Source organism: Passer domesticus, chromosome 12, assembly GCF_036417665.1.
Source record: "Passer domesticus isolate bPasDom1 chromosome 12, bPasDom1.hap1, whole genome shotgun sequence".
Lineage (NCBI taxonomy): Eukaryota > Metazoa > Chordata > Aves > Passeriformes > Passeridae > Passer > Passer domesticus.
In genome coordinates this window covers 57,678-80,759 of record NC_087485.1, presented here as the reverse complement: position 1 = coordinate 80,759, position 23,082 = coordinate 57,678, and the positions used below count along the sequence as shown (strand labels likewise).

At 39.2% G+C, this 23,082-nt stretch overlaps 1 protein-coding gene across 8 annotated transcripts; it reads left to right on the top strand.

The window, feature by feature from the left end:
• The first annotated feature begins 6 nt into the window (after nt 1-6).
• Nucleotides 7-23,082, top strand: ADAT1 (adenosine deaminase tRNA specific 1). Of its 8 annotated transcripts, none has more exons than XM_064386211.1 (10): nt 7-151; nt 595-786; nt 1,542-1,610; nt 3,273-3,327; nt 4,106-4,233; nt 5,789-6,407; nt 8,086-8,231; nt 10,433-10,532; nt 14,078-14,164; nt 18,860-23,082. In XM_064386211.1, the coding sequence occupies exons 2-10, from the start codon at nt 618-620 to the stop codon at nt 18,990-18,992; spliced, it is 1,506 nt and encodes a 501-aa protein (XP_064242281.1). In that variant the 5' UTR covers nt 7-151; nt 595-617; the 3' UTR covers nt 18,993-23,082. The 8 variants fall into 8 exon arrangements, 7 of the variants coding, with proteins under 7 accessions (XP_064242281.1, XP_064242278.1, XP_064242277.1 ...); XM_064386207.1 differs by having other exon boundaries at nt 25-151; nt 665-786; XM_064386205.1 differs by lacking the exon at nt 7-151 and adding an exon at nt 340-480.

Sequence of the window (23,082 nt, the reverse complement as noted above, 5' to 3'; positions counted from 1 at the left end):
TGCGCAAGAGCCGCCGGGAGCGGCGGCTGCCGCGCGCGAGCAGCGGCTGCGCGTGCGCAGGCCGTGGGGTGCTCTGCGAGCGGCGGGGCCCCGGGGGTTCGGTTGTCGCCGCCCGTCCTGGCGAGGAGCAGCGGCGCCGGTGTCCCGCAGGGTAGGGAGAGGCATGCAGGGCTTGCAGCCGGAGTGGCGGGAGGTGCGCCCGAGCGCGGAGGCAGCGCCCTCGGAGCGTAGGCTGCCTCGGCTTTCTCGGCAAGGGGGAGGCCTCGAAAGGAGGCTGGTGGTGCCGGGCGCCTCAGGTGTGCTGCAGAGACCTCACCAGAGTGGCGGCGTGATGCATGCGCTTGATTGCTGCATAGTGAGACCTTGGGGAACCCAGCAAGCCCACCTGCTGCTGCGCTTAAAGGTTCTAGCGTTGCTTTTTATTTCTTGCGATTTGGAATAATTTACTTCCTGTAAGTAGTCCTGAAAGGGATGATGCAGGTAGGTCTTCGTTGTTGAAATGTGGTGCAGGAAATTGTGCAGAGCAAGATGGTAGCATTTTAAAGAGATGGGGGTTGTTATTCAAGTGTTGTGATGGAATCCAATTCTGTGTAGAACCTGCACTCGAATCAAGAGCCATGTGGTCAGCTGATGAAATCGCTGGGTTGTGTTACGTGCATTACAGGACCAAACTTCCTAAGCAGGGGAAACCAGATCCAAACAGGGAATGGACTTCACTGGCAGCTGTTGTCAAAGTGGAATCTGCAGCCCAAAGAGGGGCTCTTGATAGTCCAGAAAACTTGCAGGGTAAGAATGAGTTCTGGGGGTAGGGGTGGGACAGAAGGGAGGGGCAGAGAAGGTTCTTGATGCTTTCTTTATATTTCTTTTTTTTTTTTAAGATGCCTTTACAAAAACATACATCCTTTCCTACTTCATCGGTCTTCACCCAAATTCTTTACTCTTTGTGATTGTTGTGATTCACAACTTCTGTCTGAAAAGAGGAGGTTTTAGTGAAATGCTGCTCTTCCCAGACTGTAAATAAGACAATGAAAGACTTCATTTGGCTGTTCAGTATGTGATGAAAGTCTAGGCAGGACCTGAATTCCTAATACAAACTCTTGAAAAAACACGTTTAATTTGATAGAATCCGAGAAAGGTTTGCTCTCCTATAACAGGTTACTACATCCTGTGTTTGTGTTAGTTTGTTATCATCTTCTTTTCACTTAGTGGCACTTCAGTGTTGTTAGGCAGATTGTATCCCATATTTATTATTTTTTATGTGCCTGAGGAATACTATGGCAGTGTCTGCTGTCGAGCATATCAAGCTTGTGTTAGCATTCCTCCTATGTGGTCATAGACTTTTTCTAGCATTAGTGCTTCTGCCTGCTTTATTCAGTTCTTGATCTGTTTCCTTTCTGTAAGGTTGCAAGATCTGCCTCTCTGTAAATTCCCTTCTACTCAGTATTCTGTGTGTTGTCTTACGAGAATGACTGTATGAGAGCAATGCTTCTGCCAATAGTTAGAGGTGATAGTCTTTTCACTCGATGTTGTTTCTTTTTCAGTAACTAAGGAAGTTGTTGCTATGGGAACTGGAACAAAATGTATTGGCCAAAACAAAATGCGAAAAACTGGTAAGTATGGTACAAAATTTAAGAATAGAGTACCCATGCTACCTTCTTTCTTGCTGGTGTCATAGAATTAATGAAAATGTCCAAGGCATACTGCTCAGACTTGTTCTGGATTGAAGCCAGAAGTGTAGGGCAGACCTTCCTTCATTAATGAGAGAGGAGCTTAGGCAGCCACAACGGCTGCCATGAAAGTTTGCTGCACTTGCTGCCTCAAAGGTAAATGTACTTTTTATATTTGGAAATGTGTAGTTTAGGCCCTGAGTCTACATACTCAGAGACTTTATAACGAAAAGCAAAACAAAACATAAGCAAATTGTGCTTTGGTTACCTGTTGCAGTCTAGTTTTGTTGGGGTCTGATGCAAGACGTTACCACTGCTGGTACTAACCAGCAGGAAGGTACTAATAGGATTTTTCTTTCTTACTGCATATTACTGCTAGATAGTTTTAAGTGTTGTACAATAAATGTAAGGGATAGATGCGCGACTTCTTGCAACTACCTTTTCTTACTATGTATTGTAGGAGACTTTCTATGCTGTGTCCATTTTTTAACTTATGATGTATCTGTCTGCTAGGACAGGGAAGAAGCTGTAGTAATGATGAATGCTGAAAAGTGGCTAAGTGGGCAAAGTGTTTGTGCATGTGTAGGTACAGGGCTTTCTACCCTCTTTAGACTTCAGAGGAGGACTAGATTGACATATGAGAAATGGTTTTGCCTGTATCTGGTTTAGGCTACTTCATGTTCTGTATAGTATCCTTCATATTGAAATTAATTAGTGGACCAAAAGAGAAGAAACTAGATTTTGTATCTTAGCTTTTTTAGGATGTTTCTTATGATTTGGCTATCTCAGAAGAGTTTTGATGTAGACATTTTCTGACTGATTTAGGAAAATTATGATCAAACTGTTGTATCATTTACAATCTAGATATTAATGGTCTAAGAAGAAAACTGACTAGGAAAAACTAACACTTGTTTGTCTTCAGTGATCTCAAATTTAGAAGATATTTTTGTTTTATGATAACATTTTTAATTTGGTGGTAGGTCATGTTAATGGTTATCTGTTATATCACTTCTAAATTTTTAAAACTATTAAGGAGGATTTCTGTCACTTGGCCTTTTACCTCTGAAATAAAAGATGGTCTACAGCTCCTGTTCCTTTACATAACATAACAGGTAGATACTGTTCAGGAAGGCTGAAGATGAGATGTGCATACTTAGTGAGCATCAGAATTATTTGCAGGCAAAATAGTTTAAATTGTAGGACATAGTTCAAAAAGAATCTTCAACCAAAAGCTTAACAAACACTTGAAATTTTCTGGTGGAATGTGTTTTGAGAATATCAGGATTTACCCTTGAAAACAAAAGTCATGAAGATTTTGAAGGATGGTAGTGTTTATTCAACTCAAAACATTTCCAGTACCAGAAGAGTTAAAATTTGGTATTCAGAAGTCTCTGGTGTGCTGCAGACTGAGTACTTTTATTCTTCATGTGTGTAGGCTGTTTAGCTCCTTTTGTTGTGATTGGAAGTTTAAATATCTTGCAATACTCTAAAACCAAAGAGAAACCTTCAGATAGTAATAAATATGGAGAACTGGCCTATGTTGAATTCCATTTGTTTTGTTTTTTTTAGTAATGACTTAGTATTTGCATTTGGGTTTTGGTTTAGGAGACATTCTGAATGACAGCCATGCTGAAATTGTGGCCAAGAGGAGCTTCCAGAGGTGAGGCGTGAATGAGGTTTTACTCAATACTGTAACAGTGCTGTTACTCAGTGCCACCTGAGGTTGTTGTGATACAAATAATTTTGACGTGTTGCTGAAGTAGCCAAATTTTGTAGCTTCACATATGAGAATGTAGTGAAAGATTGCCACTTCTGTGTGGGCAACACTCTTTTTCCTGTTGTCAGCAGGATTTTAGACTAATTTTTATGCTTTTAGGTAGTGTTAAGGTCTTTTCACAAAAGCTTGCTTCTTGTTCTTCTGGGGCCTCTGTATAAAGAATTAGGATCTGATTTAATGTGACATAAATGCAGATCTGATGACTATTAGTCAAGGATAGAATTTTTGCTCTTTTCCACATGCCAGTCCTCTGATTTACATGGGATAAACTGGTTCAGGGAACTGAGCCAGGGGAACAGTAATTCTGCAGAAATTAGTGCATTTCTTGCAATTTGATGTCGCTAAACTGAGTCTCATAGAATAAGATGAGTTGCAGAGTTGATGAAAACACACACAGTGGGAGGAAAGGACCTTATCTATACACTTCAAGATGGTTAACATTAACTCCACTGAACCCAGCTCTTTGAGGTCTATTATTCAAGTTCCAATGATGTGATTACATTTATTATGCTGGATGCCATCTCTCTGTAGAAGCATAACTGATTGGCTCCTGATAGACTCCCATCAGGAAGGAACAGACACTAGAGGGCATATAAGTTTTGTTTTTTTCTCAGGCGTCAAAAAGGAAGTCAATCTTTCATGAAAACTTTCTGCCTAACAGGTATCTTCTCCATCAGTTATGGCTTGCAACTTCCCATCAGCAATGTATCTTTAGTCCAGGAACTGAAAATGGGACATGGAAACTCAAACCAAATGTCATATTTATTTTCTTCTCCAGTCATACCCCATGTGAGTATGCTGTAGTGAACCAAGTACATTGCTTCCACTTGTAGAATCTTTTCTGCCCCATGTCTTTCTTTTGTCTCTCTTTGGTCTGGATTGAGAGTGAGGCAGTAATTCATGTTTACCGATACGCGCCCAAAGATGTATTTGACTCCACAGATAGATTTGGCATTTTATCTCACTGAATGTGATTCAGGAGAACTCAGTAAGTCTGGTGTACTGTTCGTTATATAGTGGAACGTTTGACTTTAAACAGTAGCTATTATTTTTTTTCCCAGAAAATAACATACTTGTCAGAGGTCCTGCCATATTGCCTAATTGCTTTGCTTCAAACATTATCTTCTTGGATTAAAATTTTAATAAAAAATACTGACATTTACCACCATTCCTAAAAACAGCCAAATGAAAGATACTTCACACCTAGCCAACAACCATCCCCAACCCCATGAAGCAAACAAAGAAAAAGAAACCCAAACGAACACCAAAAAACCCCCAAACCAGCAAGCGAACAAAAAACCCAAAAGCAAGCAAAAAGAGAAACGAGGGAGCAGAGCTAACACTGACTCATACAAAACCCCCCCCAACAAACCAAAACCATGCTCCTGAAAAATGGGAAAAAAAGCCCCATTCATGAAACATTACTAGCTCACCAACACAAAACTTCTTTGGGAATGTAAAGAAACTTCTGTCATTGGAAAACATTCTTTGTGTGTTTAAAAAAATCAACACCGCAAAGGTGGAGATGTATTGACAGAATGAAGGAATGTGGCCTCATGGTCTACCACCATATCAGGCATCTTGATGTTACCATGCTCTCTCATTGGTGTGTTCTTTAACTGCTAGTCTGTGTCTGTTACAGAGCAAAGAAGTTTTAAGAGCTCTCAAAATATGCCTCATCAGTATTTCAGAGTGAGTTAGTTGCTCATACATTTTCATGATTTTGAGTGCATTGCTGAAATATGCAATATTCCAGTATTATTTTTCTTCATTAGTGCATTTGAGAATAGAAATTACATCTCCAGATTTATTAGTGAGAATAATTTCATTGCCTTCTTTTTCTCATATTGTGAGAAATTTCTCACACAAATCAACAGGCCTGTCAGGTTTGCTTTGCTTTGAACCGGGTTTCAGAATTTTGGTTCTGAGCTTGTTTCAGTGATAGAGATTGAAGTTTTCACCCAAACTGGACAGATTATTCTTTCATTAATCTTTTGAGGTTCATATTGTTTGGTTAGATCAGGCTGGTTTTCCTGTGAGTCTTCAGCACTTCTTGTAGTCTGTCAAATGCCTTTGTTACCTTTTACTTTATAGGCTGTAAATTTTGCTTTCCCGATTATCTCTTACATAGAATGCAGAACTTGAAATTAAGCATATTTTTGCTCAAATTTCAGTGAGATTTGATTCAGTATGGCACAGGACAATGTTGTTTCAAAAATGTGTTCTCAGGTTTTCCTGAGTACAGATCTGTGAAAGCTACTAGTAGTTGTAATATTACTGGTATGATGTGTTCCAGGCACAAGATGGGTTTTTGGCCAATTTTATGTTATTTCTTTTGTTCCAGGTGGAGATGCTTCTATTTTTCCAATCAGTGAACCAGAGAACCAGCTTTCTAAGCCAGTGACTGAAGGTCATGAAGCTGGACAATCAGCAGAATGTAGGAGTAACCATAAACACTTACGTCCAGAAGATAAAAGAAAAACAGAGAAGATGGCAAGGAATTATATAATGAAGAGAATGAAAACTAATGATGGTGGTTGTTTTTCCGTAATCACTGAAGACCTGGCTGTTCAGCATGAATCTGTGAAACGAGAAGACAACACAAATCAGAAGAGCTGTGAATGTTCAGCAGAGAGGCAAACAGCTAATAAGGAGACTGGCTTAGTGAGATCAAAGGTAGTAGATGTTCACAGAACTGGAGCAAAATGTGTACCTGGAGAGCTGGATGATGCCCGAATACCTGGGCTGGGGTACCACTCTGTGGGATTATTACGAGTGAAGCCAGGTCGAGGAGACAGAACATGCTCGATGTCCTGCAGTGATAAACTGGCTCGCTGGAATGTGTTAGGGTGTCAAGGAGCTCTTCTGATGCATTTTCTGCAGTATCCAGTGTATCTGTCAGCAATTGTAGTGGGGAAGTGTCCATATAGCCAAGAAGCTATGCAGAGAGCAGTTATTGAAAGGTAAGTGCTCTCCTCAGGTGGTGTGTATGGAGACAGGGAGCTTTGGAAGACAATGCGTGTCATACGAATAGTATGTACTTTAGTAAGCTTTTGATAATGTGTCTAGGAAAATGGAGCCAGGCTGTTTGCAGTGGTGTTGGTGATAGGACAAGAGGCAGTGGGCACAAACTGAAGCATGGGAGGTTCCCCATGAACATCAGGAAGTACTTGTTTACTGTGGTGATGATGGAGCACTGGCAGAGGTTGCCCTGAGAGGTTGTAGAGTCTCCCATCTTTGAGTTACTCAAAAGTGATCTGGACACTGTCCTGAGCAGGTTGCCCGTTGCTGCAGGTTGCCTGTCGGGAGGAGGGGTGATTAGATGACCTACAAGGAGTTTCCCTCCCGCGTCAGCTGTTCTCTGATTTACTACAGTGGTTCAGGACACATAGTATGTGACAGATTGTACTGCTCAGCTGGAAGAAGACAGTTGTGTTACACTGGAGAGGCAAAGCTTATATGCGTTTTCATGGTGGTAAAAATTTGTCTGCTTCTTTAATCTCAGTTACATCCAAGAGCTGATTTTTTTTCCTTGCTGTGAGTAGTGGAGCTCTCATAACATAACCTGTCACCTCAGGGAGATCTGTGTGAGAGATGAACTGCACTGCCACAAAATGAGGAAGGTTATCTGTTGTACACTGGCCTTCTTTATACTCGGATTCTTCAGGTGATGAAAACTATCCCAGCAGCAAGGATAGGAAGTGAATATTTTTCTTACTTGGGAGGCTAAATCAGTAGAGTAGAGCAGTAGAGAATGGTAAGTGCATTTGGGCAGAGCGAAGGGAAAGGAGAGCAAGAAAAAAAACAGGGAGCTGAACCATTCTTTTTAAGTGGTACTTACTAGACCAGTTCCTATGAAAGGTTTGACTTTGTTTAGTAACTCATTTTCTCTGTCTCTTTCTCCATCCTTCCAGAATGATTGTAAAAGTGGTCATAAGTCTGTTAATGGAAAAACTCTAGTGACATACCCGGTGGAGCTTTCTGGATAGTCCTTTCCTCATTCTGTGACACATAACAAGAATTTGCCTAGCCTTGTTAGTCCTAGTGCAGTCAGGCACTTTTTCAGTCTATTGAATCTGACAGTATGAATCTCAGTCTTAATTCCTGCTCTGTGTAAATATTGTAGTGATTAAACACATGCTGTTTTTTCCGTATATGAGCGTAATGTTGTTCAGTATGCAACCATAATTTAAGGTAACAAAGATAACATTATACATGGAACTGTAGGTATACTTTGTGTTTGATTATAAACCTTTAACCTCATAAAACAATTCCTGATGTAATGCAGTTGACTATGTAAATACCTTATGATTTTTATTTTTCTTTGTGATTGCAGTAGTATATTGCAGTATTTGTCCTGCATAATTAATTGATTATAATAGCTTTTAACTCGACCTTTTTAAAGAAAATTTATATATTTTTTTAGGATGGACAGGGTCCTAATAAACTAATGTGGCTTTGGGGTTTTATTTAATAAATATTTTTTCTGAAGGGAAAAATGCCTCCAGACCTCCTTGTCTCACCTATATAACTCATGTTCAATTCAGTTTTAATTTAGATAATGAAGGGAAATGGTGCAAAATGGTCTTGTTTGGGAAGAGCATACTGAAAATCACTTGCATTTTTCTGTGTTTACTGTAGATGTCAGCACATCTCATCTTTACCAGATGGTTTTCTTACTCAAGAGGTTAAGCTGCTGCAATCAGATCTTCAATTTGAACATAGCCGACAAGCAATTCAGGAACTTCAAAGTAACAGTAAAACAAAACTTGTTCCTTGTAGTGCAGGTGAGTTAATTTGGGCTAGTTGCGTAACTGTGTGCAAAAATCCAAATAGAAATGAGGTGGGTTTGGTTGTTTGGAATGGAACATCATTCCTTGCCAGTATGCTAGTGGCAAAGTACAAAAAGCAAGAAATTATTTTTAGGTCATGACTTAATTGTTAATAATATTTGTCTCAGCCTCTAGTTTCCAGTAGGAAGTTTTCAGGCTGGATAAACACTTGGTTGATGTAATTAAGAGTACAGACAAAAAATAACCAGGGGGAAACAAAAAGGTGAGTACAAGAAGAAAACAAAAGACTTCTTGTTTCAGTTAGTTTTGCATTCTCTGTGGTAATGAACAAAAGACTTGCCATGATGAGTTATGTTTGTAATTTCTCCAAAAATCTGTGAATGAAGAAAGAATACAGAGTGTAGTGTAGTGTAAAAGTTGTATTGATAGATATTTTAGGCATGGCATTTTTTGCCGTGGTGATGAATGAATGCGTAAGTCTCAATGTGATTTTGCAGTGTGGTCTCATTTGGGGAAAAAAAAAATAGGAGCTGCTACTCTATGTGCATGGCTAAGTAGTTTCTTTAACTTGGACATGCCTGGCTTCTGCTCAGACTTTTCTGTCTGAATCAGAACTGGAAGTTTTCTATTACAATAGAGCTAACGATGAAATAGAATGGAGACAAAAGCTTCCTTAATGGACTTCACATTCATTAAATTGGAGTTACTTACAAGTTCCAGGAAAGAAAATGCTTTAATTTTGTGAGATAGGAAACAAATTTCATCATGGAAGAATAGTGCCAGTTGAATTACCAGAAAAGGCCTGAAAGCAGCTGTGATTAAATTCAGTGTATGTCTTTCTTGCTGTACACTTCTCAGGTCATTCTGTTAAATAAAGATGAATCATGCCTTAGCACACTCTTTTTATGCCAGGTGGTTTCTTTCCTTGAAGTAGTAAAAATCAGTATAAACTCTAAATTTAGGGCTGTTACACAGAGCATTGAAAGATGCTTGATAGGAACATTTCAGCTGTTATTTTAAGAAAGTATCTTTTTTGTTCAGTGTTTTGAAGTTTGAGATAATGATGAAAAAGTGAAAGAATGGAAAATATTTTAATTTTTAAGTAACTTCTTTGTATCTGCTTGTCAGAAACTGATATCCTCTAACCAGGCGATTTTTAGATATTTCACATGTGGAGGATTTAATACCAGTCATATGTATCTAATGTTATTTCATGTTACACAGGACTGTAATTTAGTAGAGTGATACAGCATGTACTTGAATCACTGTGTAAGTACAATTGGCAGCGTACAGCTGAATTGTAATACAAGGGTGAGTAACATAAGCAGTCTTTGAGCATCTTGAGTGACAAGATGGTCTTAGGAGTGAATGTGTGTGCAACTATTTTGCCTGTTAGGAACACAGAGAAGAGGGAGAATTTAGGAAACGGAATCTGTCTCATGGTGGTAGATGTTGAAGAATGTGCTGTTATGCGGTGGAGGGACATATGGGACATGTCAGTTTCTGTTGACATGCTGCTGATGCTTTCCTCATTACTTAGAAATTGTAAGGTATTTTATGCCGAGTTTCAGCATGAAGAAGTTTACAATCTGAGAAGATTACAAAGTTCTCACACTTGGGGTAGAGTTTAAGGCTGTTGGCACTTGTTATCTCTTTCAACAAATTATTTTTATTTGACTACTACCTAATAATGTTTTTCAAGTAAAGTCTACAAATATTTGGTGTATTTCAGTTATCAAACATGAAACTACTTAGAGTACACAATAAAATAATAGCAGGCCATAAATTAAGAAAGAAAACATAGAGTGACTGGTGCAAGTAGTTAAGGGCAGTATTTCACAGCCTGATGTGAAAATAAGCCATCTAACTTGGAAATTTCTTCATGCGTTGTCTGGACAGGATGCACAAAGGAAAGTAGAATCCCCCTAAGAAATGGAGAATTACGAAGCTGAAGGCCAGATATTTAGAGGCATGGATTGTTAAATGATTGAAGATGAAAGCTCTGTGTGTGTTGTTATTTTTTTAAAGTAAACATTCTTTTACATACTGGAATTCTGGCATTGGAAAACCATGGTCCTCTTTCTAATTTGAATTATTTTGGGAACCAACATGTGAACAAATAGAATGAAAGGAACTATTAGGTTCTGCTTTTGTGACAAGAGCATCTCCCTTGTTCATAACAATGTCTTCTACAGCTATCAGTTGGAGTGCAGTCCCTGAACAACCTCTGGATGTCACCTCAGATGGCTTCCGACAGGGAACAACAAAGAAGGCGATTGGGAGCCATCAGAGCAGGTGTGAGAGTGTTGTAATAGCTAGACATGTTTTATTTGTTAGCTTACATGCCTTTGTCAGCTCATGTGATGTTATCAGAGCAGGAGGAAATGTAGAGAGTGGTGAAGAAGGGGGAAGGTAGAGAGCTGGGGAAAAGGAAGAGTCACTGTGCACGGGAGAAAGAGCAGTTGGAATAATGGAAGTTACATGAGAATTAACAAATTCATGCTATTTTTTATACCTTTTGAGAACGTTGTAGGTAATGGTGGTGAAGAACTGCGATCAGTTTTTATTAAAAGGATGTTTACTTGTAAAAGGATGTTGAAGGAAACATAATTTTTGTTTTCTGGTTTTGACTGTGAAGGAAATGTGTGCATTGCATGTTCTCTTTCTAGAGATTTCTTTTACATGAATAGTCAAGCCAGCTGTCCTCCATTTAATGTCCCTCCTTTTAAAGATGTATGATCATTAAAAGTGTAGCTTTGAAACATGACTTGCTGCCTTAAAGTTTGAAAATGTGTTGAAATGATGGCAGCACACTCCTAACATGAACATGTCACCTTTCCATCTTGGCACTTGGTTCAGCCAACTTGTTGCTCGACTCTTTAAGAAATCCTCTGTCAATAATCATAGTTTAAAGAAATAGTTACTTGTTTTTCTTGAGGTTGAGAGGAATTACTTATAAGCAATTGCAGACAAATTTCTCCATCTTTATTATCTTTATTTTAGGTGAGGTGGCCAAAATTGTCATTGTTCTGTGGAAATTCAACTTAAGAATTGGTGTTCGTGTTTTAGCTGTTGGCTGATTATACTACCAAATTATCAGTGGTCATATTGTTCATGTTTCCCAGACTTTTTGGAAGGATGGTGACAATCCTGACAAGGGGTGAATAGCATAGTAAATACAGCTTAGACAGTTCCTGTGGAGAATTTATTCATTTGCCTGCAAGTTGCACATTGTGAGCTGCTTGAAGTTAGGCCTGATTTGACTGAAGTTTATCCTGGTATATCCTAGTATTTCCAAATTTTCAGTGGAAAGAAGAGGACCAGGAACTTTGTGGTTTGTGACCAATATTGGTGTCTGGGGTATTGCTAACATAGGTGACCGAGGTTACTTAGTGCATCTTTTAAGACAGGCTCTGTGTGCACTGTAGAATATTTATTTTCAATATGCGATATGTAACTATTCCAGAAGACATGTGAAAGATCAAACAAACCAGTTAACCCCTTTTTCTCAGTAGGATTAAATTTCTAACATAGCATTTGTGCATCAGCTCTAAAACTTGAGAGCCATCTCCTGTCTGGCAGTTAGCACAGAAGTGTAAGAACTCAGTTACTGTTGAAAGAACCTCTTCTCAATATGTGCTTGAAGTTCACTAAAACTTTGAGAAGTTATTAGAGCTTATGAGACTGTGTGATTACAAGCATCTCATTTCCTTAGGAAATCAGAATTAAAAACAACATCGGTGAACAGGTAAACTATTTACATTTTGGAGGTAAACAGTCACAAAAGGAACTTCTGTAATGAAAATAAGGAATTTACAGCGTTATTGGGACTGATGGTGCTTAATAATAAACAAGACTTGTATTTCAGCATTCTTTTTCCTCTCAAGGAATCTCGGGGTGATTAGATAACATTAAATACCAAGGGCGGTAAGACTGACTGACTAAAAGGAATTTGTAGGTAAATGTCTGGTATGTGCTTTTTTAATGCTTAATTAACTAAATCACCAAAAACTACAAGATGAAACTTTGACAGATTCAATTGATTATTAAATTTTAGAGCATCTTTGCATGCCATCATCACCAGTGGGGTTCAGCAGGGCTCTGTTTTAGGGCCAGTGCTTTTCAGCATCCTAATAAATTACTTGAATGCAGACCTCAAAGGTACACTAAGTTTGCCAGTGACACTAAATTGGGAGAAGCTGTTGACTCCCTTGAAAGAAGACAGACCCTGCAGAAAAACCTTGACAAATAACAGGGTTGGGCAGTCACCAACCATATGAAGTTTAACAAAGACAAATGCCAGTTTCTGCACATGGCACAGGGTGACATGCATTTATGGACAGACTGGGGAATCAGAGGCTGGAATGCAGGGCCATGGAAAAGTACCTAGGGGTCCTGGTTAATGGCAAGTTGGATATGAGTCAGCAGTGCCCTGGCAACCAGGAGAGTCACTCTCATCCTGGGGGGCATCAGGCCCAGCACTAGTGGCTAGGTGAAGGAGGGAAGTGTCCCGCTCTGTGCTGCTCTGGTGCGGCCTTACCTCCTGGGAGCAGCTTTGGGCACAGGAATATAAGAAGATAAAGCTCTAAGCGTCCAAAGGGAGTCCGTCAGGATGATGAAGGGTCTGGAGGGGAAGCCCTACAAAGAGCAGCTGAGGTCACTTGGTTTGTTCAGCCTGAAGAAGGGCAAACTGAGGGGAGGCCTCACATGAGGCTACAACTGCCTTGTGGGGTGACACAGAGGTGCAGGCACTGTTCTCTGCTCTCTCGTGGCCAGTGACAGGGCCCGAGGAATGGCTGGAGCTCTGTCAGGGGAGGTTTAGGCTGAATATTAGGATAAGATTCTTCACCCAGAGGGTGGTCGGGTGCTGGAACAGGCAGTGGTCACAGTGGTCCAAGTTCAAGGAGCATTTGGACAATGCTCTCAGAGACATATGCTGGGATTATTGGGGTTTTCCTGAGCCAGGAGTTGCGCTTGATGATCCTTGCGGAGATTCTTTGAATCTATGCCATTTTGGATGTTCTTAAAATACATGCTAGCAACATAGGAAGATTTTTTTTTAAATTGATTTTGTTTTCAGTGCTTCTGGAGAATCAGCTTGCATTTGTTGGAGAACTGACTCAGTCATTGCTAAGACAAATATGCAAAGATAAATAGAGGAAACAGCTGGGCCATTGAAAACAAAACTACACTTTATAAACAGTGATTCTGGTTGCCCTCTCTTTGGGGAAGTAGAAGGGCTCAAAGCTGGTGGATGTATATAGTATCTTCTAAAGAGCTTTAGAACTTTGTCTCACTTTATTTTTTGGTGAGCCTCTTTGTATTTAACTGCCCTGCAGCGGTTGCTGAATGTGTCCTCGTCACCATTGTGAAAACATCAGCATTGTTCCAGATATTTCTGCTCCTTCTTTTATTTGTTTTGAATAATACAAAATTTAACAGTTTGAAAAAGCTTTTGGAGTGGTGTGCTTGTTTGATCTGTTCTGGGACTGGTCCTTCTGGCTAAACCTTACTGCAGCTGTGAACTGATGACAGTGCAGTTCCATGCAGATAACAGTGATATTAAAATGTTTGTTCTGAAAACTGGTGAGTGCTGGCTGGGAGAACAGGGCAATGCAGCTTTTTGTCAATATAGCATTTAAAACTAAGGGAAAAGGTATGCAGGCAGCTTGGATGGGGTAGGAAAAGTTAAATTATAAGAGAAGTTATTACATTCTTTGAGAAGTGAACATAATGCTTTCTATCAAAAATGTTTAGCTGGGATGTGCTGCTGTAAGGTGGAGTGAATTTATGATTTTTTTCCATCAGAATTCCTAATTTTTAATTTTTTTTTATATCAGATCCAAAATCTGTAAAGTGGAACTCTTCCATGAATTCCAAAAGCTGGTGACAAGTATTTCACGAGAGGATCTACCAGACACTCTACGGTAAAGACATTATAATTGCCTTTAGAAGAATGAATTTTATCTTAATGAAACTGAAGAATACTGTAATGATACAGTATCTGCTCATGAAACTCATTTTAGATAAGTCCATTGTTAAAGTTTATACTTGAAAAATATGGAAAGACACAAGATGAGGAAGTGGAATCTTTTTTGAAAACATGAGCTATTAGATCAGTTGTTTGCAGCTCTTTACCCTTGGTGGTATTCAAATCCTGCATCCCAAAATTGCCATGGAGATATTAATATCTAGTTGGTGTTGGAATTCTATAAAATTCCACTTCTTTGTTTCATAAGAAGGAAGAGTTTAAGTAAAAAAACCCTTTTTTTTTAAGTTTAGGTTAAAATCAGTTTTCATCTTCATATGGTGGAGTAAGAGCTAGTAAAGTGAGATAGTGCTCTTTCTGCATTTTTCTGTCATATGGTTGATAAGGATAGATAGGGCTCTTTCTATGCAATTCATGTGTTGCACAAACAGAGACCTTCTGGGTAGAAAATAAAGCAGCTTTTGTCTGAAGGAAGCCATAATTGGAATTTTCCTTTATATTATTAAAAACAAATTTAGTTTATCAGACTGGAGTTAATTACTTCCAGTAATCATTCAGTATGGCATAGCATTAGGTGCATTGTGTATTTGGTGGTATACTATAAAGTAAAGCATAGTTTCACACGTACAGAAACTTAGACTCTGGGAGATGTAGAGGGTTCCAAATCCATTGCCATGGAAAGTTTATTTTATTTTAGACTTACTTCCAGATACAATTTCAGCAGTTTTAGGATGCAGTTATTCCAAATCTTGAGCCAGTTTAACTGCTTGTAGCTGCTGCTGATGTGGTTCACTGCTGCTACTGGCTGTTCATTCCTGTTTTCTCCCTTGTGTCAGTGGCACTTCTCCAATCTCATGATGAGCCAGTTCAGCTAGGTAATGTGGCTGAAAACAATTTCCTTGTCTTCTGTGTTTTCTCTTGGACTAATGAACTTAATGGAAATCTGAAGCAGATAAAACCCATGCTAAGGAAACGGGAGGCATATGTGACTGTAAGTAGGGGAGATAGTACCATGAAGGGCTGAAATGGCCTAAGACAGTAGATGCAACAAACTTAGCCGAAGTGCACCCTGGAGCTTTAATTAATCGGCCTTGCTTGCTTTTGAGTTTTGTTGAATTAAAGATTGCAGTTACCTTCTGTGTCTATGGAAGTGTCTCGGAACTGCTTCAAAGTTTCAATGTCCATATGGACTGTGCTATTGCTGAGATGCTTTCAACTGATTCTGTGAGTGGAGATACTTAAATCAGTTTGAAATATATAATTTTTAGCCTCTTTTGGGTGGGAGTTTGTCCTCTCTTGTTTAGCTGTCATAATTTCCTCAAAACGGACTTTGACCTTGTGCATTGTTGGGTAGGTGACTCATTATGCTGATCACACGCTGCTTACATAAAGTCACTTCACCTCAGGGCTTTTCTAGACCACTGGCCATGTTGTTTCCTTTGACTTTTTTGTCCTCTACTGTTTGTCTGTCTGGGCTTCTCCTGACAAAGTCCAGCTGATTCACAGATGTGATGTCGTTTTTTCACTGCACCTCCTCTATTTATACAGAGGAGGTGCTAGCTCACCAGTTAGCTTCTGCAGCTGATTGCCTTTGAAGTCTTTTGTTTTTCCTCCTCTTCACTTAAAAAGCACAATTAAAAAGTGTCTTCGTGTTGCTGTTTCCTTCATCTTCTCTTTTTTTCCTACATGGTATTCTGATGTTTTGATTTTTCTTTCCCCCTTGGAGTCTGAGTTTGAGTCAACTTCAGATAAAAATCCTACACTCTCTTGTTTCTTTAAACTTCTGTGTATTTAACTGTTACCACTTCTGTATTTTCTTCACATTCAAGTGTATCTTGTTATCTCTTCCCACAAATGGGTGGCTCTGAAGCTGTGCTATCATGCAGTTTCATTTTTCCACTTTGACCCTAAGTTCCTTCACTGACTCTTCTAGTCCACTTCTCTTGCTTCCCATCTTTTCCATCCACCAAAGAATGCTTATTCTGTAATACTTTCAAATTTGCTGACCAGCTTGTTTTGTAGTTGTAGGGTATATTAGGACAAGGGTTGTTCTTCATGTAACACCGCCTTCATTTACTGCATTTACTGTTGTCCACTGTCAGACTTGGGAACCAGGAATGTAAAGCTTTACATGGAACTGATTCTATACTGATGTTATTTTGGTTTAGGTTTTTCTTTTTTTTTTTTTGTTTGGGGTGGTTTTTGTGGTTTTCTTTTTTTGTTTATTTGGGTTTTTTTTAGTGTTTTTTTGTTGGTTTGTTTTTGGTTTTTTTTGGGGGGGGTTGGTGGGGGATTTTTTTCTTTCTTTTTTTTTTTTTTTTTTGTTTGTTTGGTTTTTTTTGGCTTTGTATCTAAATCTGCTACTCCTGCTTTTTGTGACTTTCTAATTAATTCTTCACACAGAGGATCTGTGTGGGCGCTGTTAAATTGGAACAGGTAGACAGCCTACTGGGGCCAGACCTTTGCTGACTCTTCTAAAAGTCAAATTTATGTATTTATAGTAATATAGCTTATCTAAGATGTTAAGCATGACATTCATCAATTTGGGTTTTTCAGGATTGAGTTTATTTGCTTTCAGATGAGACTGAGAAGGAGGTGGTGTTTGGCTGGTATGAGCTGCTTCACTAAGAACCAGATAGTACTGTATAATGCTGTCCCACCTTCTAGTTCTTCCTTTGCAATGATTCTTATGATCCGTCTTCTGTGCCTTACTTAAATTCTGTCCTCTCTCTGGGTAGACTAATGTTGTTTATTTATTACCTGTTATTGTCACCTATCATACCTAATTTTCTTCTGTTGATTCCCTCTCACATGTTATCATTTTGAAACTACGGGTGCATAAATCCATCTTTTTTTTTTTTTCTTTCTTTTCATGTTTTCCCTGCTCACTGCCAAGGGAATGGTGACGCACTATTGGACAGTGTTGTGCTATTGCTAATCTGAATTGTTACATACAGTCCTCTGCGGTATTGTTTGCAGATCACTTGATGGTAATGTGGCAAAGGAGATTTTTTGCATTACTAGGGGTTTTTTTCCCTGCTAGGAAAAAACATCCTTAGTCACCACCTGGGGAAGTGAAGACCTTCTCTTGTCATACAGTGGCATCCACCATAGCGAGTCTGCAGGCACTGCTGTTTGTATAAGGTGTGGCTGGCTGTACTGCCCTTTGTTGGAATCTAAGGGAGACTTCGTAAAATAAACCTGCCCTGACTTTCTTCCTGGGCTTATTAAATGAATAACTAATCCTTTTTTCTCTTAAATTGTATTCAGAAGCCATCACAATTAAGATTGTACTATTATTCTTCCTTCCGGCTCAGTTCACAGTATGGAGGATTCCAGTTCCAGATCCAGTACAGATAATGGGGTTCCATGACCATTCTACTGGCCAGGTGGGGGAGAGTTCTAGGGGGGCCCTTACGTGGGACTTTTGAGAGCAGCTCCCAGGTTAGTTTCACAGAGTATGAGTAATGTGAAAGAGGTGGAGAAAGCAAAAGGAATTGGCTGTGATAATAGCGCAGGGCAGGTTTTTTAAGAGAGAATATATCTCCTGTGTTCAGCAATGGCATAGACAGGTTCTCCACTTTTGCACCTTTTTGAACACAAGGTTTGAAGGATAGATAATAAGGCTTGCTTTGCATGTCATGATGTTTTACAAATAAATTCATGGAAGAATGCTGAGTGCCTCAAATGCAGCTTCTGATAGTCTGCTGTTATGGGAGAGCTGTGGGATTTTTTTGGAGGTGATCATAATTGCCTTTGAGCTTGAAACGTTGTTTTAGAAGTTAGTGCAGTAGTTCTCAGACCTCACAGATTAGGGTTCCTGTAGTAATTTGGCTCTTTCTCTTTCTTGGTGAAGGTAATGTTGCCTATGATCTTCTCTTCATATTGGGTTTAATGTATAAGCATTACCTATCACATGTGGCTGACAGATGTTTTGGCAAAGGAAGTTGAAAGAGGTTGGGAACGAAATGCAAGGAAAGGAAAAAAAATCTTGATGAAATTGTCTTACAGGCACTTGTGTTCCGATACTCTAGACCTGAATTTCCCTGTTTTGAAAATCATTGATGTAATGTACTCGGTAGTGACCAATTGTTCTGCTGAGATTGTGTGGCATAGTTTCTACTTGAGGAGGAGGAGTAACACCAAAACTGACATGTCTGTTTTGCTTTGGGGAAAGAAAAGACAGTATTTTCTATCTCACTCTTCCCTGTTAGTTTTTTGTTGGAAAAGAAAAACTGTCCAGTTCATTCTGTCCTTTTCCCTTCCAGCCAGTTTTCTAGTTCACTATGGATAATTCAAATCCAATTCAAAGCACCCTAGCTGCCTTTTCAGCTTTGCTTCAGTGGTTTTTGCTGTCATGGAAGTTTTCTGTAGCCTATGGTCACACAGTCAAACACAGACATTTCTAGTGCTAGAAGAGTTGTTTTGTTTCCTTTTGTAAGATTGATGATGATGTCTAGCTGTAAAGCCTGGGTGTCTCCAAGTTTCCCTAGAAGAGAATTTCACTAAGTAGCATGGAAGAGTTCATTGGAGATTGTCATGTCCTTAGTTGTTTGATTTCTTTTTTTCATTTTATGATCTCATATTCAATAGGATCATAGAGTTGTTTTCATTTTTGTGTATTTTCTGTCAGGATGAAGACACTAAAAACCTACTGGGACTACAAGGAAGCTGCATTAAATTATCAAGAAGCCTGGAGAGTGCTGCATAGCCAAGCTCTGCTGGGTTGGGTCAAAAATGCCAAGGAATACCTGCACTTCACATGAGACTCCATGTTACTGTGTGAATCCAGGAATAAACTCTGGTCCCCGGCAGATAGCTCTGCAGTTCAAGGGCCAGAAAAAGACTCCCTCTAGTTTGTGCTATAAATAGACAAGAGTGCAAAGGAAAGTAATTTAGAGAATACTTTTATTTTTACTGAGTTGAAGCCCCCATTGTATTGAAATATAGAAAAGGATCACTGCTGACTTAAAATTCTGAGCTGCTTAAAACAATATGCCTCCAAAATAAAGGAAGCAGTGATGTGCTATCCGAGTATCTGACAGTATGATCTACCAGCCATACTACAGTGAAAGTAATGTCAACTGAAACTCAAGCATTACTATGGAAAATTTTAGTGCCACTTTTCTTCCACTTCTTATAATGTTGTGGTTGTTTTTCTGGGACAACCCTCATGTATAATAAGTAATACTTTCATAACTCTGAGCTCTTCTTGTCTGGTGCCTGGAAGAATTTTGTATGTCCCTCAGCCCCATTGCTTCTAACTGGAAAAACTAGTTCTGTTAAAGTGTCTCTTTTTTCATATATGAATCCTTCATATATGCTGCTATTTACTAAACATGGTCACAGATATTGCCATAAGCAGAAGCAAAAGCACTGTGGAGGAGTCTGTTTCAAACAATACTACTTATGATATTCTGTGCATCTCAATTTCAGGACTTTGCCAGATAACATTTCAACTCCTTTGCTTCTGTAGGCAGGAAAGAAAACTCCTGAATGACTTAGTTCAAATTGGCCAATCCTGTGTAACTACAGGCAAACATTTACCTACTTTTCAGTGTTTCAAGCACTGTCCATCTCCATGCCCCTTGTGGGAAATGGTCAATTAAAAGCAGAAATGCCTCAGCCATTTATGTCACTGTTCCTTGTGTTCATTAATAGCCTGGCAGAAGTGGAGATGCTTTGGGGAGTATTGCAAATAGTCTCTGGCATGTCCCTTCTATTCTCTATTATTGCCAACTAACATCTGCATGACAAGACAGTCAACACGGTGAGCAGTTGTGGGGGAAGCAGTGTGTAATCCTCCTTAAACCTTCTGTCCCAGTTATTGCCTTTTGTGAGCAATTTCAGGACTGTGTAACTGCTACTGAGCATGTTCCCCTTTTGTATTTTTCTCATGTAAACCAAATATTGGCAATGTCAGGATGAAAGAAGTGGATAATTTGGAACTTAAAAATTCCTTAGTGATTTGAACTTTTTTTTCCTTTGGTGTCCTTAGTTTTGGATTTGGAAAATGGGCACAGGAGTTCTCCAAACAGCCTTTGTTTTCAACCTACTCAGCGACATACGGGACCAAACAGTACACATAACATTACAGTATGAGAAGTGATCGCAGCAAATTCTTTTTACTTCACACTTAGGTTGACTTGTCAAGTAAGAATAGTTCTCTTGTTGAAGAAGTAACAACTTGAATTCTGTGAGCATGTGCCCATTCTCTCAAATCCAGCACTAACATGCAGAAATACCAGTTGTACTGGTGAGGGGGAAGTAATTTTATGTGTTTGTAGAGGGCAAGGGATTATGGAGATTAGGGACTTGCAGTAGTCATCAGAGGATAAAAAATGGCCAGATGCCATTGCACATGGGTTACAGGGTGAACTGCTGAAGACAGATGGTAGCTGTTCCTGTTACTGAGCAAGTAGCATTCCAAGGGCAGAGTTCTATAGTGTACCTAAAGAGCTATCAGTAGATTTCCAGGTTCCTGAAATTTACCTTTGTTCTTCACTGAAATCTTGCAGAAACTATTAACGTACCTAGTTTCCCATAGTTAATCAACAATGTCTGCAGTGAACCTGCTGACCAGACTGGAATGTTCCCATTTCCTATCCAGCTGCAATATTAAAATGGGTTATGTAAGACTAGTTCTGTAGTCATGCATCAGTTTTCAGATAAGAAGTTATATGGTTTCGAGTCTTTTAACTCTTTTCTAAAATTTGAGCCTGGCTGTTAGGATTGTTCCTGGTAAGATTTTTTTGTGGCTTTCTAAAATGCTTGTGAACTGTAGACTGTTGCTGTTCTGTTACCTGTCAGGTTTAAAAGTAATTTTTGAGGTGCTGAACACTGATGCTAACCTCACTTCTTGGATGGAGTTGAGGACATATTGAAGCCTAGAGCAAGTCAGTGAATATGCAAAGAGAAGGAAGGAGCTGAAACCAGAACAGCATTTAAAAGGCTGAGGGGCTAAGCCTGTGGGATCTCATCCTCAACTGGATGGCCTTTCTGTGATAGAAAATCGATATTTAAATGCTGCACCTGTTTCATTCAAAAATGTCAGGAAATGCTGTTGGCAGTGCCATGAAACTGCTCTAAAAATCAGAAGGGAGAAATGCAGAGATAGGAAAGAACAGTCTCTGCTTTTGTAATTGGTAACAAACTAAACTTGGATCATTGTCAGCAGGTCTTTGGAAGAATTGCTCCTGGAAAGGAACAGGTAACATGTTCCAAGCCTATATCACTCCTTTGCACTGGGATAGCTGACACCCTGAAAAACAAAGATAGGCAAGGCATGAGGAGGACAGCAGAATGCAGAGACTCTGCCACAGGAGAGCAGAGTTTGCAGGGAGGGAAGCGGCAGGAATGAGGTGCCCACAGTGCATGGTTAATGAGGATAAGTAAACAATTGGCAATGGGAGTGGCAGAGCACAGGAGGCACCAAGATTCCCACCATATATGTAAAATGAGCACATCTATATTACCCAGGTAGGTCCTTACCAGTCCCAAACTTGTTTGGGGTCCAATGGCACCCAATTGCCAGGACAAAGAAAGTAATCATTGAGTGGGATGTCTTTAACATCCCTATTAACACTATTAGATAGTGTTAATAACACTAACAGTAGCATCACTATTAGAGGTGTCATTCTGTTTTCAATCTAGTAAGAAGGCAGGACAAGACTGCCTGCTTATCTTTAAGAAAATCAAAACCAGAGCATAGAAACAAGTGGTTTTGTACAAGGGTAGCAGTAATCATGTTTGACCTTGAAGCTGCAGTTCCACAATACCAGATGCTAGCATCCCACTGCCTTTGGAAAAGCAAGGTTTTGATCTTCACAGTGTGCTTCCATTGCTCACCTTAACACAGGCCAGAAGGCTTACTGATCTCAGTACATTACGAGTAAACTGAAGACTATTTAAGTTACTGTAATTGTAGAAAAACAAACTATAAGCCCAAAACAAGATGCAGCCTTTCACTAGGCTCTGCAATAAATCCATTAAGCACTAGAGGAAAAGAAGAGCTAGAGTTATGCTGCTGAGGGCAGAATGTTGGAGTTTTCTCTGACTATCTGATAATGTCATAAGAGGGCTGCAGCAACAATAGGTACATAATATATACAATTAATGTATATACATGTAGAAGCAAGATATTTTTTGAGGAAAGACCATCTAAATTGTCTAAATTTGGTCTATAATAATGTCTATAATGTAATAATGGTCTGTAATAATATATTAAATATTGACTGAAAACTAAATTCATCCAGTACTGGTTTAGTTATATTGGAGATGACATTTCAATTTAGCTTAAAGATAAGTGACACAGAGGTGTTGCTGTCTTTGTTTTTTGTTCAGTGCATCAATTGAAGGGTTAACAGAAAATGAAGATCATATGGGGTCAAATGCTTTATATAATTTTACAGGAGTGTTCTGTCTAAAGGGATGCATTTCACCGCTGCATTTCAAAAGGAAACCTCTTGATGTTTTATTGCCATTTAATGTGTCCCTGCAGATGACAACTGAAATTACTGCTGTAGAATATTTATCTTTACGTTCTTTGGAACTGCTTATGTGTCTGGGCTCCTAAATGTAAAGTAACAAATACAGAGATGTTAAAGAGAGCAGTTATGTGGGGGTTTTAGGGGCTTGTGAAGGGTAATCCAAAAGTTACTTCAATCATAACATCTTCCCTTGCTTTTAGATACATCTGTTTGCTGGCATGTAACTAACTTCAGCATTTGTAAGTGGTTCTTACTCCTCTGTTAACAGCTAAGAAAAATATTACTTGGAAACTGCAGAAAAATGGTAAGGTTTCAGAATAAAAGCAACAGAACATTTTCCAGTAATAAAAGGTAATTTAAAAAGTGA

What these genes read in the sequence shown, in the direction of transcription:
- ADAT1 (XM_064386211.1), top strand. Translation starts at nt 618, where the DNA reads ATGTGGTCAGCTGATGAAATCGCTGGGTTGTGTTACGTGCATTACAGG. An exon ending in TAGTCCAGAAAACTTGCAGG is followed by an intron (nt 787 to 1,541) that starts GTAAGAATGAGT and finishes TTTCTTTTTCAG; the next exon opens with TAACTAAGGAAGTTGTTGCT. An exon ending in ACTTGTTCCTTGTAGTGCAG is followed by an intron (nt 8,232 to 10,432) that starts GTGAGTTAATTT and finishes TGTCTTCTACAG; the next exon opens with CTATCAGTTGGAGTGCAGTC.